At 57.6% G+C, this 17,296-nt stretch overlaps 2 protein-coding genes across 3 annotated transcripts in view; one reads left to right on the forward strand and one right to left on the reverse strand.

Moving 5' to 3' along the window:
- The window catches only part of CDH23 (cadherin related 23), a 394,117-nt gene extending 380,184 nt beyond the window's left edge, over nt 1–13,933 (forward strand). Inside the window, exons 49-67 of one of the 2 annotated variants that reach the window (XM_059397665.1) lie at nt 171–340; nt 554–691; nt 1,647–1,766; nt 3,111–3,288; nt 3,453–3,664; nt 5,608–5,799; nt 5,959–6,072; nt 6,646–6,775; nt 6,882–7,133; nt 7,213–7,374; nt 8,935–9,191; nt 9,481–9,578; nt 9,984–10,104; nt 10,184–10,263; nt 10,378–10,418; nt 10,535–10,637; nt 11,100–11,229; nt 11,424–11,546; nt 12,923–13,933. In XM_059397665.1, coding sequence (XP_059253648.1) covers nt 171–340; nt 554–691; nt 1,647–1,766; nt 3,111–3,288; nt 3,453–3,664; nt 5,608–5,799; nt 5,959–6,072; nt 6,646–6,775; nt 6,882–7,133; nt 7,213–7,374; nt 8,935–9,191; nt 9,481–9,578; nt 9,984–10,104; nt 10,184–10,263; nt 10,378–10,418; nt 10,535–10,637; nt 11,100–11,229; nt 11,424–11,546; nt 12,923–13,249 — 2,948 coding nt within the window. In that variant the 3' untranslated portion in view covers nt 13,250–13,933. The remainder of the gene's footprint in view (nt 1–170; nt 341–553; nt 692–1,646; nt 1,767–3,110; nt 3,289–3,452; nt 3,665–5,607; nt 5,800–5,958; nt 6,073–6,645; nt 6,776–6,881; nt 7,134–7,212; nt 7,375–8,934; nt 9,192–9,480; nt 9,579–9,983; nt 10,105–10,183; nt 10,264–10,377; nt 10,419–10,534; nt 10,638–11,099; nt 11,230–11,423; nt 11,547–12,922) is intronic. The other variant, XM_059397664.1, reaches the window with a different exon arrangement.
- A 301-nt stretch (nt 13,934–14,234) lies between these two features.
- PSAP (prosaposin) overlaps nt 14,235–17,296 on the reverse strand; it is a 33,819-nt gene continuing 30,757 nt past the window's right edge. Inside the window, exons 11-14 of the mRNA XM_059397668.1 lie at nt 17,130–17,287; nt 16,784–16,864; nt 16,418–16,525; nt 14,235–15,347 (exon numbers count right to left, since the gene is read on the reverse strand). Coding sequence (XP_059253651.1) covers nt 15,312–15,347; nt 16,418–16,525; nt 16,784–16,864; nt 17,130–17,287 — 383 coding nt within the window. The 3' untranslated portion in view covers nt 14,235–15,311. The remainder of the gene's footprint in view (nt 15,348–16,417; nt 16,526–16,783; nt 16,865–17,129; nt 17,288–17,296) is intronic.

Below are 17,296 nucleotides of genomic sequence, written 5' to 3' on the forward strand. Positions count from 1 at the left end.
GTTGCCGTGAGGCCTCTGGCCTGCCTGCCCCTAGTTGGTGCTGCTGGGCCACCTCCTTCTTCCAGGGACCACCCCTGGCCCTCAGAGTTCCAGATCCTTCTCTTTATACTTTGGAGAGCTTCCGTGAGTGAGGAGCGGCCACACGGGCAGTGGGTACCTCTCTTTCTTAGGGAAAGTCATTGCTAACCAGACAGTGGACTATGAGGAAGTGCAGTGGCTCAACTTCACCGTGAGGGCCTCGGACAATGGGTCTCCGCCCCGTGCCGCTGAGATCCCCGTCTACCTGGAGATCGTGGACATCAATGACAACAACCCCGTATTTGACCAGTCTTCCTACCAGGTGGGCAGCCGGGCAGCAGGTTGGGTCAGGACCCGTGCCCAGGTCTTGGGCCCTTTGGGCAGCTTCCACTCCCATACGGCCGTCCTCTGCGTCCCACGGGCCCCATGAGCGGCTCGGTGCCCCAGGCTGTGTACCTGGTGAGTTCTCAGGGCAGGGGCATAGACACTAGGCCTGACCCGGGCCTGCTCTCTCTCCCTGTCTGCTGGGCTCCAGGAAGCAGTCTTCGAGGATGTGCCCGTGGGCACGGTCATCCTGACTGTCACCGCCACAGATGCCGACTCGGGCAACTTTGCCCTCATTGAGTACAGCCTCGGGGATGGAGAGGGCAAATTTGCCATCAACCCTACCACGGTAAGCAGGCATACCGGGCGCTGGGAAGAGCCCGGGCAGAGGCTGAGGAGCCGCCACAAATACCACGTCATCCCAGTTACTGGGTCCTGCCATCGGGACGTCTGTGGTCTCAGAGGCTTTTTCACCAAGTCAGCAGGCCCGGCACAAGTCCCAGACATCCGGCAGACTGTGGCCCTTCTGTCCCTGTGGCCACAGTCTTTTGAAACTAGCCTTTGTGGGACAAAAAAAAATTCTGAGCTGTGTCCCCACCAGACTAGAAAACTTGACTCGAGTCCAGGAGACTGCTTTCAGAAACCATTAAAAGAGAGGTAGAGGAAGCTCTGCAGAAAGTGGGCACAGCGTTTGAGCTCCTACTGTATACATGGCCCTGTATTAGTGTTGGGTGGGGGTGGAGGAAGGGAAGACGCCTCCCATGGGTGCCTCCCCTATGCTGTGGGAGAGCAGAAACTCAAGAGAAAGGATGGATGATGATTTAAATGACTGTGACTTGGTTCAAAGCTGGTATTTTAGCGCAGGGAGAGACCACTGCAGCCTGGGGGTGGCTGGTCAGGCAGGACCTTCCCCAGGGACAGGGCCAGAACTAGACTTGCCCTCCTACTGACTCTCGCGGCCCAGACCCCCCTGCGCTCGGCCCGGTCAGCCAGATTCTATGCTCTGTGCGAATATCAGTCATGCTCCCGGCTTGGCACTGTGAACAGCAAAGATTTACAGAGGACTGCTCTATACCGGGCCAGGTAGCCAGCTCCAGCGCGGCCCGTCCATCCCATCAGGTGGAGCGGAGTCGTGGGGCCCGCAGAGCCACTAGAACCCGAGCTCCGTGGGGACGGGGGCTGTTGTCTCTTCCGTTCAGTGCCGCATCTCCAGAGCCTAGAACAATGTCTGGTGTAGACTTAGTGCTCAGTAACTACCAGTCGGATTGATGAAGGAACTGATTCCATCACCCTGCCCCCCGCAGGGTGACATCTATGTGCTGTCTCCTCTGGACCGGGAGAAGAAGGATCACTATATTCTGACGGCCTTGGCCAAAGACAACCCCGGGGATATAGCCAGCAACCGTCGAGAAAATTCGGTGCAGGTAAGGGCCACTGGGCCGGACCAGGGACTCTAAGGACTGGAATTGTGGAGGCACCAGGCAAAACCCTTATTTTAGAGGACCTGCAGGGTGGGAGCAGGGCCTCCTGGGCCCTCGGAGACGTGGTGGCCGCAGCCGACAGCAGGAGCTTAGTTGGGTGAGCCAAAAAGGAGGTTGCTTAGGGAGATGGGGACTTTCCAAGAGAACTTTCTTGGGCCCAACCCTGTGAAGACAGTGTTTAAACACACCCCTGTGTAACCCAAGCCTGGGGCTCCACATGTCCCACCCCCACAGTGTCCCCCGAAACAAACAGCCCAGCAACCAAATGTCATTGTGACACAATTATCTTTATGTCTCTTAAAGAACTTTAATGGGGCATCCAGCCCCGTTCCCATTCCAGCTCTAGCTTCAACACAGTACGCAGTTCTGCCATTTCTCCCCACCATAGCCTAAGCCTCCAAGGAGAACTCTCCTGGAGGGTAGGGGCTGGTGAGCAGTTGGGAGGGGGCAGGAGTACTCACACACCGGGATCCTGTCCCTGTCACACTGTTGCGCTGGGAAGAGCACGGCACTGGGAGTCAGAGGACGAGCGCACTAGTGGAGCCCTGTGCATGTGGCCTGTAACCTCTCCGAGCCTCGAGCCTCGCTGTCCACTCTGCAGGGGGTGGGAGGCAGCGGCAGCCAATATGACACCTCCGGCCCCAGGCAGTGGTGTCAGGGCGACGGGGCGTTGGAAGGTGGTTTGTGCACATGGCAGAGTTCTTAAAATCACTGCTGTGAGCAGCTCTCAGGGGACACAGGTCAGGCAGAGCCTCAGCAGTCAGGGGAGAGACGGCCTCTGGCCTGGGGTGTCCAGGGGGCCCGCCCTGGGTGTGTGGGGTCAGCCAAGGGAGCCCGTCCCAAGCCGGATTCCCAAGCCGGACAAGAGGGAACTTTGGGGAGTGGAGGACTCCCAATCCCGCATGACGATCGAGAGAGCAGACGCAGACGTAGGGGTCACGGTGAGAAGGAGGAAAAGACGGAGTGGGAGGGGGTGGGGCGGGCTCCCTGCCTCAGGACGTGGACACCGACATGCGGTCACCACAGGCCTAGCTGCACAGCGGTTCCTGAAGCCAGGCGCTGTGCGTCATGGGTGGGCCTGAGAGAGGAGATACTACTGTCCCCAGTGTACGGCTCAGGAGGAGGCTTGGGGAGAGGGGGATTGTACAAATTGAGGTCAGACTCCAGTAGCAGGCACCGTCTGCCCTGGGAGGTCTGCCCTGGCTTGCTCCCGTGTGACTGGATCGCCTGGAGCAGCCCCTCTGTATGCACCTGACCTTTGACCCCACATCCCCCCTCTGCCAACAGGTGGTGATCCAGGTGCTGGACGTCAATGACTGCCGCCCACAGTTCTCCAAGCCCCAGTTCAGCACAAGCGTGTATGAGAACGAGCCAGCAGGCACCTCGGTCATCACCATGATGGCCACTGACCAGGACGAGGGCCCCAATGGGGAGCTGGCCTACTCACTCGAGGGCCCTGGCGTGGGTAAGTAGCCTACTCCCCACCCGTGATGACTTGCTCGTGGGAGGAGCGGGTGGTCATGTGCACAGCCCCAGGCCAGGAGGAGGAGGAGGAGGAGGAGGAGGGACAGGAAGGAGGGACGTCTCAGCCAGAGCCGGACCCGGTGGCTCTCTCGTCCTGCCTGCCAGAGGCCTTCCACGTGGACATGGACTCAGGTCTGGTGACGACGAAGCGGCCACTGCAGTCCTACGAGAGGTTCAACCTGACGGTGGTGGCCACAGATGGGGGAGAGCCCCCGCTCTGGGGCACCACCATGCTCCTGGTGGAGGTCATCGACGTCAATGACAACCGCCCCATCTTTGTGCGCCCGCCGAACGGCACCGTCCTCCACATCAGAGAGGTACCGCTGGCCTCGGGCCCCCTGCCCACCACCAGCTCCCTCCCGCAGTCACACCTGGAAGAGTGAAAGGCCCCCACTGGGAAGGTGGGGGAACTGAGGCCAGCAAGCGAGGCCTATTTGCTCAGTGTCACACAGAGCAGTCCTGAAGAGTGGGGAATAGTGTGAGCTATGCCAGCACGAGGCCCTGGGCCCAAGTCTGACTGTTGCTACTGTGACCTTGAGAAAGAGACTTCTCAGAGTGCTTTCTCATCCGCAAAACAGGACTCAGAGTAGTAGATGCCCTCGCTCTTGCTTTTAGATGTCTGCCAAGAAAGGCAGCCTCCCCGGACACCCACTTCCCCCATATTTGTGTCTCAAAATAACACACATGTTCCTTCCGTCTGTCTGCTGTTCCTGCTGATACCAGGCCTAGGAATTGGGGTTGGGCATCCAAATAAGAAACAAGGAGGAAGTGACTGACTCTAGAATTCCCCAATCTTTCTTTCATCCTTTGTTCTAAATTGCCTCAGGAAGGCAGGGGGCACTCTTTTATTCCCTGCCCTGTCGCTCCTTCCTCTCAGCACCCCGGCCCCATCTGCTCAGTGCTGATCTACTCAGGGGATCTCCCACTTGTTCTCCGTTCCCTGAACTTCAGCATGCCTCCGCCTCTCAGAACATCAACATCAGGCCCTTGTCACTCTGCCCCCTCTTTGAGGTCCCACAGGAGACATATCCCCCAGGGCCGAGCACCGGGAAACGATGCTGTGCCCATAGCTGTTGAGTTGCTTTTTCCAGTGCCCACGGCAGTGAGGGAGTGGTTGTCTTTGTGCAGCCCACTGAGGAGCTCAGAGCAGCCCACTCTGCAAGGACTCAGTGACTCTGCAGGGACTCAGTGCACAGACCTTGTCCCCCACCCCTCACTTTCCATTTTCCTGCCAACCTTTTCTTATTCTTTACGCCCCCCCCCCTTTTTTTAACTTGTTCTCTCTTGTTATAATGTATACACTTACAGACTTTTGTAAGTGACCTCAAATCTTTTGTGGAAGAAGGCAAGATATAAATTAATAATAATCTAGTTCTTTTCCACAACAGAGGCCCCATTTGCTACATTTTTCCCTTCAAGACACTGTATTTGGAAAGATTCGTGTCTCCCAAGCAACCAGCAGGTGTTAAGTAATATTCCCTGTCATCGCATTGCCATTAATTAGATGTAACTGCCACTTGGGAGTCTCTGATTGTCCCGATCCGTGAGATCCGGAGAACCACGCCGAGCTGATAATTTTTCAAGTAAATCCAAGAAATGTGCTTTTTCCTTGTGCCCTGTGCAGCCTTATTATGGGTCAGTATATTAAAACCATCAGATCTCTTGACATCTTAGATTCAAAGGAATCAGGAACCTGGGGCCCAAAGAGGTAGCATGCATGTCCCAAGTCACACGGTGAATTCGTAACAGACTAGAACACTGCTGTTGTCTCTAAACACCATGTCATTCTACCTGCCTGTCCCTCACTTTCAGGTACCCAATTAGGTAGATGGTGTTGTCTGGGGATTCCTAGTACTCCTGTGATTAGGGTTAACAGAGCAAGACAGACCCAGGCACAGAGGGGTAGCTGTGGTCTCTGCCTTTGGATTCTCCCTCTGCCTTCCAGTGGGATCCAAAGGATGGGGGAAGCCCCTGGAAGGGCAATAACCCTGAGTGTGTGCGAAGCTTGGTGGATGGAGACCAGGCAGGACCACTGACAGGCAGTGGAGTGGGGGTGGGGAGAAGGGATGTTCTAGCAGGTGCTTGAAACTCCAGGAGAGTCCAGCGAAGTGGGCAGACGTTTCCTAAGCCTGCTGGAAAGTGGCAAGGACCTTGTGCTGAGTGAGGAGAAAGAACAAGAGCACCCGCGGGGCCTGGGAGCTGGAATTCTCTCGGATGCCCCAGGAGCCTCCCTGCCAAACCCTCCCACCCCCCACCGCAGGAGATCCCGCTGCGCTCCAATGTATATGAGGTCTATGCCACAGACAAGGACGAGGGCCTCAATGGGGCCGTGCGCTACAGCTTCCTGAAGACAGCCGGCAACCGGGACTGGGAGTACTTCACCATTGACCCCATCAGCGGCCTCATCCAGACAGCTCAGCGCCTGGACAGGGAGAAACAGGCCCTGTACAGCGTAAGGGGCAGGCCCCGGGGCTGAGGGCAGGGCTCTCCTCCTGGTACAGGGCTGCCTTCTCCCCACCTAGAATAGAATGCCCACCTGGGTGGTGAGCTGTCTCCCTGGGGAGGGTGGGGTGTGATAACCCCCCTCAGACTGTGTTCCTCTGTCCCCCAGCTCATCCTGGTAGCCAGTGACCTGGGTCAGCCAGTGCCGTACGAGACCATGCAGCCGCTGCAGGTGGCCCTGGAGGACATTGATGACAACGAACCTCTCTTTGTGAGGCCTCCAGTGAGCTGACCCCCCCCATCCCGCACCCCGCACCCGCCACCCACACAGAGACTCCCCTGCCTGCAGGCACACAGGCTCCCACTCTCCCATGCACACTGTACCGCGCACGTGTGGTCACACACAGAAACTCTGCATGTACCTCACAGGACAAGTGTTTATTGAGCAGCTGCTACTTCACGGTACTACTTGCCAGTGAGGAGAGCAAACAGGCGAGACTCGTGCAGCGGGATCTCTCCTGATTGCACACCCAAGAGCAAGCATGCAGGAAACCCAATATTCGGTTTGCTTCACAGAGCTGGGGCTGAGCCCCTCCCGCTGACTCAGACTGTGCAACTTGGTGGGGGGTTTTCTTGTGTGCACGTGGGATGTGAGGTTCCCCAGAGACCGTGTGAGTGCGGGAGTGTGTGTGCGTGCACACATATATGAGCGTGCCCTGTTGTTCAAACATCAGCTCAAGTGTTGGTCTGCCTCACGGAACAGGCCAGGCCCCGCCCATACTTCCTTGAGGTTCCAGAAGTTCTGCTCACCCCAAGTGACCTTGGCTTTCTGTGACCTCCCCCCTTCCCCCTGCAGAAAGGCAGTCCCCAGTACCAGTTGCTGACCGTGCCGGAGCACTCCCCACGTGGTACCCTCGTGGGCAACGTGACAGGCGCCGTGGATGCAGACGAGGGTCCCAATGCCATCGTGTACTACTTCATAGCAGGTGGGGCTTGTCAGGCTCTGCCCTATGGACCCTGGAGCTAGAGATGTGCCCACCAAGCCCCACCCCATCCCCATCCCCTCACCCTGTGCTGTGGCCCTGCCTCCAGCTGGCAACGAAGAGAAGAACTTCCATCTCCAGCCAGACGGGCGCCTGCTGGTGCTGCGGGACCTGGACCGTGAGCGGGAAGCTGTCTTCTCCTTCATCGTGAAGGCCTCAAGCAACCGCAGCTGGACACCACCACGGGGGCCCTCCCCGGCCCTCGACCTGGTCAGTGACCTCACCTTGCAGGAGGTGCACGTTGTGCTAGAAGACATCAACGACCAGCCCCCGCGCTTCACCAAGGCCGAGTACACCGCAGGTGCCAGGGCGGGGCCTGGGTCTGGGCTGCGGGGCTGCCCCTGCCCTGCCACTTACACCCGCCCACCCCTGTCCCACAGGAGTGGCCACCGATGCCAAGGTGGGCTCAGAGTTGATCCAGGTGCTGGCCCTGGATGCAGACATTGGCAACAACAGCCTGGTCTTCTACAGCATCCTGGCCATCCACTACTTCCGGGCCCTCACCAACGACTCTGAGGACGTGGGCCAGGTCTTCACCATGGGTAGGAGCCTCCACCCAAGACTTCTGTCACTGCATGGACTGTAGTCTGGAGGAGATGGGGTCTGTGTGGGCACCACAGGGTATGAGTGGCTGGCCGGCCAGCCATGTGCCTTCTGTTCACCTCGCACCTAACCATCATGCAGCCAGCCCCTTGTTAATCCTTTCCTCCATCTACCTTCCCAGTCTCTGATCCAGTTCTCCACCTCTCCACCCACTTTCTCCTTCCTTCCTTCTCTACATCTTCTTATCCACCCATCCATCCACCCACCCATGTGTCAGTCTGCCCCCCCCCCCCCCCCCTCTCCCTCCCTCCCTCCCCCCCTCCTCCTTCCCCCCCCTCCCTCCCCCCCCCCATTTGTCAGTCTGCCCCCCCCCCCGTGCATCTGTCCATCCTTCCTCTCACTCATCCATCTGTCCATCCATCTACCCATCTGTCCACTCATCCATCCACCTTGCCATCCTCCTCTCCATACGTCCACCTGTCTTCCCTTTGGTGCACCTCTTCCTCCCTTGGGTCAAGTATTGTGCTAAGCCCTGGGGAGCACCTATGTACCTGAATGTATGGTGCTGACTTGTGCATTTGCCTGTGTGGACAGCTGAGCCTCTTGGATCAGGTCCAAGAGGTGTCCTGGTGGTTGTCCCATGACCTTCCTTCTAGACTTCACCCCTTCCCCATTCCTGCCTACAGGAGTCACTCTAGACTCCTTCATCCGACTGCCTTTCAAGGTTCCTGTCTTCCAGTTCCCCTTCCTGTTTCCATAGCCCCCCATAACCTAGAAGGACCCTGTGTCCACCCAAGCTGACCACCTCACCACTCCTTCAGCTCCCTCCATGGCCTTTGCCCTTTGTCTTCACCTCCTAAAATACCACCTTGACCTTCACCTCTGCCTTCAGATACGCTCCCCCTAGCCATCCTCTGAAGCCTAATTCCCATGCCAACTCCTCCAGTCACACAACCAGACACCATCCCTTTGTCCTCTGATCTAGCACTGCTCTTAGTTTAGTAAATTAAGGCAGAGAGGATACATAGCTTGCTAAAAGTAACACAGCTAGAATATGGCAGATCTTGAACCCAGGTCTATGGTCTTCTGAGAGAAGACTGCTGCACCACCTCTGGTCATCTCTCTAGTATGGCTGTGGAATTCAGAAGTTGCATGTATGTGGGAGAAACAGTGCGGGGCTCAGACATATTCTCTGGTCCCCCAGAGTCTCAAACTTATCCTCAGGTCAGTGCAGCCCACAGCTGTGTGTGAGCTTGCAGGGTTCAAGTAGAAACTTAGAAATCCCTAGAAGTACCAGTTCTGGCAGCACTGGCAGCCTTCTCTGAGGAGAACAATCAGCCATGCCCAGGCCACCACCACTGCTCCCTCAGATGAACACTCACACTCACCTGACCCCAGGCCTTGGTCATCTCTGTGCTCTCCCTGGCCCTGTGGGCACTTGTGACCCGAGACACTTCTTCCCCTCGTGTCCAGATGCCTCTTGCTCTCGCCCCCCCACAGGGGACTCACAGGGGCTGGGTGGCCCCTGAGCTGCACCTGTCTGTGGCCTCTTCCCACAGGCAGTGTGGATGGCATCCTGCGCACCTTCGACCTCTTCATGGCCTACAGCCCCGGCTACTTTGTGGTGGACATCGTGGCCCGGGACCTGGCAGGCCACAATGACACGGCCATCATCGGCATCTACATCCTGAGAGATGACCAGCGGGTCAAGATCGTCATTAATGAGATCCCCGACCGCGTGCGTGGCTTTGAGGAGGAGTTCATCCGCTTGCTCTCCAATATCACTGGTGCCATCGTCAACACAGACGACGTGCAGGTGACCCATGGAGCCGCCCTGGGTCCACTGGTGAGGGGAGGAGGACGAGACCTCAGGGACAGGGCATCGAGGAGAGACCAGGGATTGAAAGGGAGTCTCTGGCCCTTAATATCCTCACCTGTAAAATGGGGCTGATAGCACCCAGCCCCATGCAATGAAGTGACCGGCACCACGTGTGGTCCTCGGTGAACACTCGGCAGTGATGGGTTTATTGGCAGGGCAGGCCAGGAGGGGCTCTCCATCCCCTCCCCTCCCCCTCCCACAGCCCACGATGCCCTTTCTCGCCTAGTTCCATGTGGACAAGAAGGGTCGGGTGAACTTCGCACAGACAGAGCTGCTCATCCACGTGGTGAACCGTGATACCAACCGCATCCTGGATGTGGACCGGTGGGTGGGGTCTGGGCTCAGACCATCTGCCCACCTCCCTGCCCTGGAGCTGGGGAGGGGACCCCCGCAAAGGAGGCAGATCATACCATCAAGCCAGCTGTGTGGGGGCTCGCCTCAAGAGGTGGGCAGGGCTGGCAGAGAATAGTTTGGGGGTATCCTCCACCCCTCAGAGCCTGACTCCCCCCATCTATAAAATGGGAGAAGGACACGGCCCGTGAGGCGCAAGCAGGATCCTGGGTGAGGGGGTGAACTCTGTAAGGCAAGGAGCTCAGCCAGCGGCTGCGGTTTGATCTTGCAAGGTGTGGTGGGGGTGGGGAGTCAGGAGGCAAGAGCGCAGACCTTTCTGCGTGGCCCTGGCTCTGAAGGACTGGCTGAGGGAAGCTGAGGCACCCACCCCTCACACAGGGTGATCCAGATGATTGACGAGAACAAGGAGCAGCTACGGAATCTCTTCCGGAACTACAACGTCCTGGACGTGCAGCCCGCCATCTCCGTCCGCCTACCCGACGACATGTCTGCCCTGCAGGTAGTCCACTGGCATCCGGCCCCGCCACCCCTCTTCCCTCGACGCGCTCACCCGCTCATGCCTGGCCTCGTTCCCCCAGATGGCGATCATCGTCTTGGCCATTCTCCTCTTCTTGGCGGCCATGCTCTTCATCCTCATGAACTGGTACTACAGGACCGTGTGAGTGCCCCCCTCTCACCTCTGTGTTCCTGGGACGGTCACAGAGGCCGCCAGGGAGATGCGAGCCCTGTCCAGCCTCCTCCACTAGCCCCTCTTCTGTCTGCTTCCCTCCAGACACAAGAGGAAGCTCAAAGCCATTGTGGCTGGATCAGCAGGTGAGCAAGGGCTGTGATGGGGGGTGGGGGGCAGCTAAGAGGGTAGGGGGGCCCTGAGGGGCCTAGAATGCCTGCCTAGGCCTCACAAGGTTGGCTGGGCTCCCCCGGCCCAGCAGGGTGCACCCTTTCCCTCCATGCCCCAGCACTTCTCCCTACAGGGAACCGCGGTTTCATTGACATCATGGACATGCCCAACACCAACAAGTATTCCTTTGATGGGTAAGAGGGGGTCCCTGAGCCTTCAGGGCATCCTTTGGGGAGGCCACCCAGGACCCTGGTGGAGTAAGATCTCTATGACCCCTTAAGCTCCAAGGGACAAGACTAGCTAAAACTTGGGATGGGGGTGCCCCCTAGTGGGCCAGTCACCCTTTCTGAGCTGGGATCCACACCCTAATTGGGCTCCCAGTGCCAGGGAACTGGTGCAGAGTGGACACCAAGTGCGGAATGAGGCCTCCGGACCAAAGCTGATCCAGACTGACACATCATCCTGGTTCTTGTAGGATCCTGGTGTGGGAGGGTACACCCCCGAGGACCACAGGCAAGGGGCCTACTTCTCATGGCCCTGATCCACTAGTCCTGGACTGGCCAGGGAAAAGGGTAGGGTTAGCCGTAAAGCTACGAGGGCATCTATGCCCTCGGGCTGTCCCTCCTCATTCCACATACCCCCCCCACCATGTGCAGAGCCAACCCCGTGTGGCTGGATCCTTTCTGCCGGAACCTAGAGCTGGCTGCCCAGGCTGAGCATGAGGACGACCTGCCAGAGAACCTGAGTGAGATTGCAGACCTGTGGAACAGCCCTACCCGCACCCATGTGAGCCGGGGCCAGAGCTGGGGCAGGGCAGTGGTGGGGGGAGGGGCACGATTGTGAGGGATGGGATGGAGGTGAAGCAGGTGTTTGCCACTGCTTGCCAAGGAGCTGGGTTCTGGGGGGCACGGGGGGCCATATCCATTGCCCTGTGTGTGTATATAGTCTAGCTGGGCTCCAGCTCAGTGTTCTCTCCCTAGGGAACATTTGGGCGTGAACCCGCGGCAGTGAAGCCTGATGACGACCGGTACCTGCGGGCAGCCATCCAAGAGTATGACAACATCGCCAAGCTGGGCCAGATCATCCGGGAGGGGCCCATCAAGGTGAGTCCGTGCAGGCTACTGCACCACACCCCCACACAGCCCTGCACCCAGACCTCTGGCAGCGCTGGGACCAGCTCCAGAGGATAGAGGGACAGGGGAGGATCCTGGGAAACAACTTTTTCCACCTCTAGGCTCGGCTAGATCTGCCCTCTACTGAGCGAGAATGACAGCACAGAAAGGGGGGCCCAGGCATGGGGCTGATGGGGAACTGCTCTAGCCTGCAGCAGCCCACATGGGTTCCAGCTGGTCGCTCTCACCAGTCTCTGCTCCCAATCCTCTACCCTTAGATCAGCTGCCTGTGCACCCGACTACTAGCACCTTCCATCACTCTCATCAGGGTTACAGGAAGGAGTGAGGGCTGTGGCAGGTGGGGGGATGGGGAGGCCTTGGTTGGGGGTTAACCCTCTCCCTCCCCCAGGGCTCGCTGCTCAAGGTGGTCCTGGAGGATTACCTGCGGCTCAAAAAGCTCTTTGCACAGCGGATGGTGCAAAAAGCCTCCTCCTGCCACTCCTCCATCTCTGAGGTAGCCGGGCCAGCCCGGAACTGTGTGCTGTGCCCCAGCACTGGGGGTGCTCATTTCTTCCCTCACTCCCTCTCTTCCCCTAGCCACGCTCATCCTTCTCAGAGTCTCTGTGGAGTTCAGCAGCCAGAGCAAGACAGCAATGGGTGGGGTCCAGGAAATCTACTTTCTGGGTTTCTCAGTGGGCTTTCCCAGGGTGAGTGCTGGGGAGTGTTTCTTAGACTTACGGAGCCCCAGAAGATGCCCTGAAAAAGTAATGTCCTACAGGAAACTTCTCATGGTTAGATGGGTCTATATAGGGTTGTTTGCCTGCAGTAATGTCAACACTTTAAAAATTCAGACTTTAAAAACCCAGATTTCCCACTGGGCCAACAGTTCCCAAATGGAATAGGCCAGAGCAAACAGATCCACATGGGACAAAAGTGCCACATGTCGAGTTTCCACTGAATCCTATCCCCCTTTCCAACCTCCACTATCGACACTCCCTACCTGGCCAGAGTAGATCCTGTTGGAGGACACATGGGTAACATCCAGATACAAAAACTGCATCGTAGGATCTTTATAGATCATGAAACAAAATTCATGATTCTCATGGGAAACCCACATGCCAAGAACTCGGCTACAGCACCCCAAGTGTCCGTGGTGTACACAGTTTGAGAAACACTGTCATCAGCTGACAGGCCTACTGATGTGTGAACCCCGAGTTCCTTGCAGCTACCTGTGTGCAGTAGGGAGGAAACAGGGACAGAGCAGGTTCAGGACTCTGGGGCCATTCACCTGCTCAGCCCTTGAGCATGGCCTTGAGCGTGGAGTGGCTTGAGTCCCAGAGCCATTGGGGGATCCTGGCCTCTTGCAGCTGATCCAGACCGAGCTGGAGGAAGAGCCAGGGGAACGCAGCCCCGGCCAGGGCAGCCTGCGCTTTCGCCACAAGCTGCCGACAGAGCTCAAGGGGCCCGATGGCATCCACATGGTGCACGGCAGCACCGGCACACTGCTGGCCACGGACCTCAACAGCCTGCCCGAGGACGACCAGAAGGGCCTGGGTCGCTCGCTGGAGACCCTGACGGCCACAGAAGCTAGCGCCTTTGAGCACAACGCCCGCACGGAGTCGGCCAAATCCACGCCACTGCACAAGCTTCGGGATGTGATCCTCGAGAGCCCCCTGGAGATCACAGAGCTATGACCAGACAGCTGGGGGGGTCTCACTGGTGTCTCCCATCCCTCCCAGGGCAGGGCGGGGCAGGACCACAGTGCAGGCCCCTCCCCAGGCCTGCGGGGGCTGCACCACCTCACCAGGGCCTGGGGGAGCCTGCTCCAGCGGCTCACATTCCACTTCTGCCAGACGCCCATTCAGCACCTGACCTCTACCTTCATAAAATTTGTTATTTTTTTAAGAAAACCAAACAAAAAATGAAAAGCGTCTAAGGACAAGGTAAGGAGGGTCACTGGGGGCCCAGGAGTCTGAGAACAAACTCAGCCCAAGCTGAACTCTAAGAGGCCAAGCAGCTCTCTCTCCCCTCCCCACACCCCTATCCACTGCCCCCACCCAAACCCCTCCCCCACTTCTAGCACCAGGGGAGGGAGACCCAGAACTGGCGTACCCCACCTGGCCTGGACTCCCTGACTTCAGTTCACGTCCCAGTGCATTTCTAGCACATCTCTGGCTGGACATCCAGCCAGGAGCCGTGAGTGATCCCTGCCTCCCCACATGGACATAACCAAAATCCACAAACTGCGTTCTCTACATTCCACAGGCTTCCCAAACGCGCCCAGCTCACAAAGAGAAAGGACTGGTATTCCCTTCGGTTCTGAATGTAGAGTGTTTGTGTGTATTCCTTTTTTAAATTAAGTTATTCCCTCAACATTTTCCCCTTGATTTTGTTTGGTACTCACTGAACGTTTCTGGAATGGTCTGCATTTTAAATAAGAAAGGCAACTCAAAAGGTTGGACAATTGTGGCTCTGGTAAACTACCCTCGGGGTTGGCCTGGGGGGAGGAGGAGGGGGCCTGGCCCATCAGAGAGGAGCCTGGTGGGGTTCTCTGCCCACTCTTCTTACTTTCTGTGGCCAAGAAGGGCCAGAGGGCTGCTGCACACCCACACGCCCGTGGTCCTGGAGCGCTCAGAACCCAAACGCTGGCAAAGTGTTACGGAAGCACTCAGGCTCAGGTCTGGTTAACAGACTTTATTTATTGTTAAATCACAGAAACTTTAGTGCAAAACAAACCAAACAGTCATTAAGTCCATTTAATAGCAACTGCACGTCTTGCTGTCTCCTAGCAGCTAGAAGTGGAATAGAAGAGGCGGCTACACGGGAGAGGTGGGGCAGCAGCCAAGGTCCCAGACAGGACCTCCTCCACCTGAAAGCCAAAGGCTTAGGAGCGTCTCGTCCACATTTATCTCAAGGTCAACAAGAACATCTATGAAACGGGGGTTAGAGGCGAGGGGGCCCAGAGCCAAGGCAGCGCTAGAGACGCTCGAAGCAAGGCTTCAGCAGCCGGGTAGACACAAGAGCAAGCAAGAGGCGGCCACCACTGTCCACACACACGAAAGCCAGGCCCACAGGACCTACACACAGAGCTAGCAGATGACATTCAGGCAGGTGCTCCCCCTCCCTCCCACACCCACAGAACCCCTAACAAGGCATCACCAGGAAAGACACCCCAAAGCTGAATTGGAGGGTGACCTGGGGACGGCAAACCCAAGATCCACCCAGGTCTCCCGAGCAGCTGCTTCTTCCTGCATCTCCCTTACAGTGAGAACCACATGGTTTTTAAAAGCCTCATTATTCTGAGCCTCTCATCTTTCATATAAAACTGCCTTTGTTTTGCTTCTCTGTAGAGCGGCCCAGGAAGAGGGGAGGTCCCTGCTAAGGGGTAGGTGGAGGGCTCAGAACAAGGCCCAGGCCAAGAGGACCAAGAGCCTTCTGGCAAGCAGCTCTGGCTGGCACCCGCCCCCAGAGCCCCCAGAGCTTCCTCCAAGAAGCCACCACGCAAGGGCAGGCTGAAAGCCCTCCAGTACATAGTCCGTCCTCAGCTGTCTAGGCAAAGGAAAGGGACAGTGGAGCAGCAAGGGCAGCTGCGGGCCAGGCGCCTCCTGCACGGACAGCAATGCTACGAGGGACAGGAAAGGGAAGGAGGAAAAGGGGACCTATTTTTGTAACACAATCAACAGATCGGTGTGTTCACTGCCCCAGACACACAAGTAGAAAAAGATGCTGCAGTTTCTCCAAGATGGAACGCCCCTTCTAGTTCCACACGTGACGCTTGCAATGCTCCACGGCCTGACAGGAGAGAGGAAGCTGGATTTAGTCTTCACATGACAAACTGTACTCCTGACCTGTTTGTGCAGCAGACAGCACCCAAAAATGGAACCTGTTCTCCTTAGTCAGCTGGACAGCACCCCACTTAAAACTGGGGAGCAAGTGGCCCCCTGAGCGTCAGGGACCCCTAAGGCAAGAGTTCAAAACAGCAGCTGCAAAGTGCCTGAGTGTTTCACAGGTGAGCCACCCATGCAGGGAGGGCCCAGGACCCCTCCATCTGGTTAAAGGCAGAGTCCCAGGGCTCAGCAGGTGGCACAGAGGCCCCCCGAGGCAGAACCCCTCACCCAAGAGCGGGCACACCAGCTGAGGCCCCATGAACAATGGCCCACAGGCCCCTTGACCCAGGACAGCAGCAGGAAGTGGCTCCTCCCAACTGTGCCATGCGCCAGGGCCGGCGGGGCAAGGAGCTGGACCTGGATGGCCATCACCACCCTTCCCTGCAGGGGCCCGAAGTGACACAATCAGGCCAGCGGTCCGGAGGAACCCACTCCAGGAAGAAAAAGTTGCGCAAAAGAACATTAAGTAACTGACTGGTCCACATGTCCCCACCCCAGCAAGCAGTGTGGGGCACCACCACCGGCAGCCCGGGCAGGACAGCACCGGCGGCCCGGGAACTGCTGGGCAGGCACCCAGTCTCAAGGCCACTCAAGAACAGGGGTTCAGCCTTGGATGAAGACTAAAGCCAGGCTCCAGCCAAGACTGACCCAAGGGAGAAGAGGACTTGTGCAATCTCTAGGGTGGCCTTGAGCAAATCTGATCCTGACCCTGTCACAAGGGAACTAAAAGGCAAAAAAACAAGGAAGCAGAAGCAAAAAACACTGCAGAATACCCCCAACCCTTCACTTCTCCAAGGCAAGAAGGCTGTCAGTCCGCCAGCCTGGATGCGCGGCCACAAGCAAGCCTGTTTGCTTCTCTGGGCACACAGGCCGGGCAGAGCGCCGACGGCGGGGCCCCGCCCCCACTCCGCCGAGGTTACCCACCCCAGGAGGCAGCCCACCTGGGGCCTGTGCAGCGGGCACCAAGCTACTCACATTGCACTGGGTCGCCGCCTCCATGTTCTGGCACCAGTAGCTGGGGCCCCACACACACTTCTCGGTTCCCAAAAGAGGCTTACGGGCCGCGGGGCAGGCTCCAATTTTCTATGTGGTGTATAAGGGGGAAGAATTAGATCTACTCCAATGATCCTTTTCAAAATTAGAGACTATCAGCTTCAAAACTAGAGATTATCAGCTTCTAAAAGCAACAAGAACTAGAGCTCAAACATGCACTTCCAAAAAGTCAGTGCTGCCAAGGGACGCCCTGTCCTCCCACAGTCCATCCCCCAAGACTCTCCAGAACCTCTGAGGACCCCTGCTCCGTGCAGAACCAGCCGGGCCCCACGCCACCCAGGAGCTTACCAAGCACACGAAGGAAGGGTCCATCACCTCCACCAGCACTTCTATCAGCACGGGCTCGTACTCAGTCACAAACTGATCACACTGTTCGGTAAAGAGGGAGTCGAGGTGGGGTGCTAGGCATGCTCTGCCAGCCCGGTACCCCCTTCCCAGATAGCCCACCTGGCCATGTTCAGCTTCCCCGCACCTGCTACTGCCCTCCGTGGCTCCCCTTGAGCCAACAGGTACCTCTAAGAAATGGCTAGTTTTCCCTGAAAACCTCAATCTGGGGCACAATCTGTGAGCCACCCCAGCCTCTGCACTCCATCCACGGGTTCTGACCTTCCGCCCCAAGCAGCCCGAGGCATACCTGCTTCTGGTAGGGGTCAGGAAGGAAGCTGCAGCCTTTCTCGAGAGCAGACAGGATCTCCTGCTTCGTGCTGTTTTTCTCCAGGTTGTGGTCCAAATAGCTCACCAGCTTCTTGCATACCTCACAGAAGCCCCCGTCCTTCGGCTGAATAACACGGACTACACACA

Source organism: Mustela nigripes, chromosome 4 (genome assembly GCF_022355385.1).
Source record: "Mustela nigripes isolate SB6536 chromosome 4, MUSNIG.SB6536, whole genome shotgun sequence".
NCBI lineage: Eukaryota > Metazoa > Chordata > Mammalia > Carnivora > Mustelidae > Mustela > Mustela nigripes.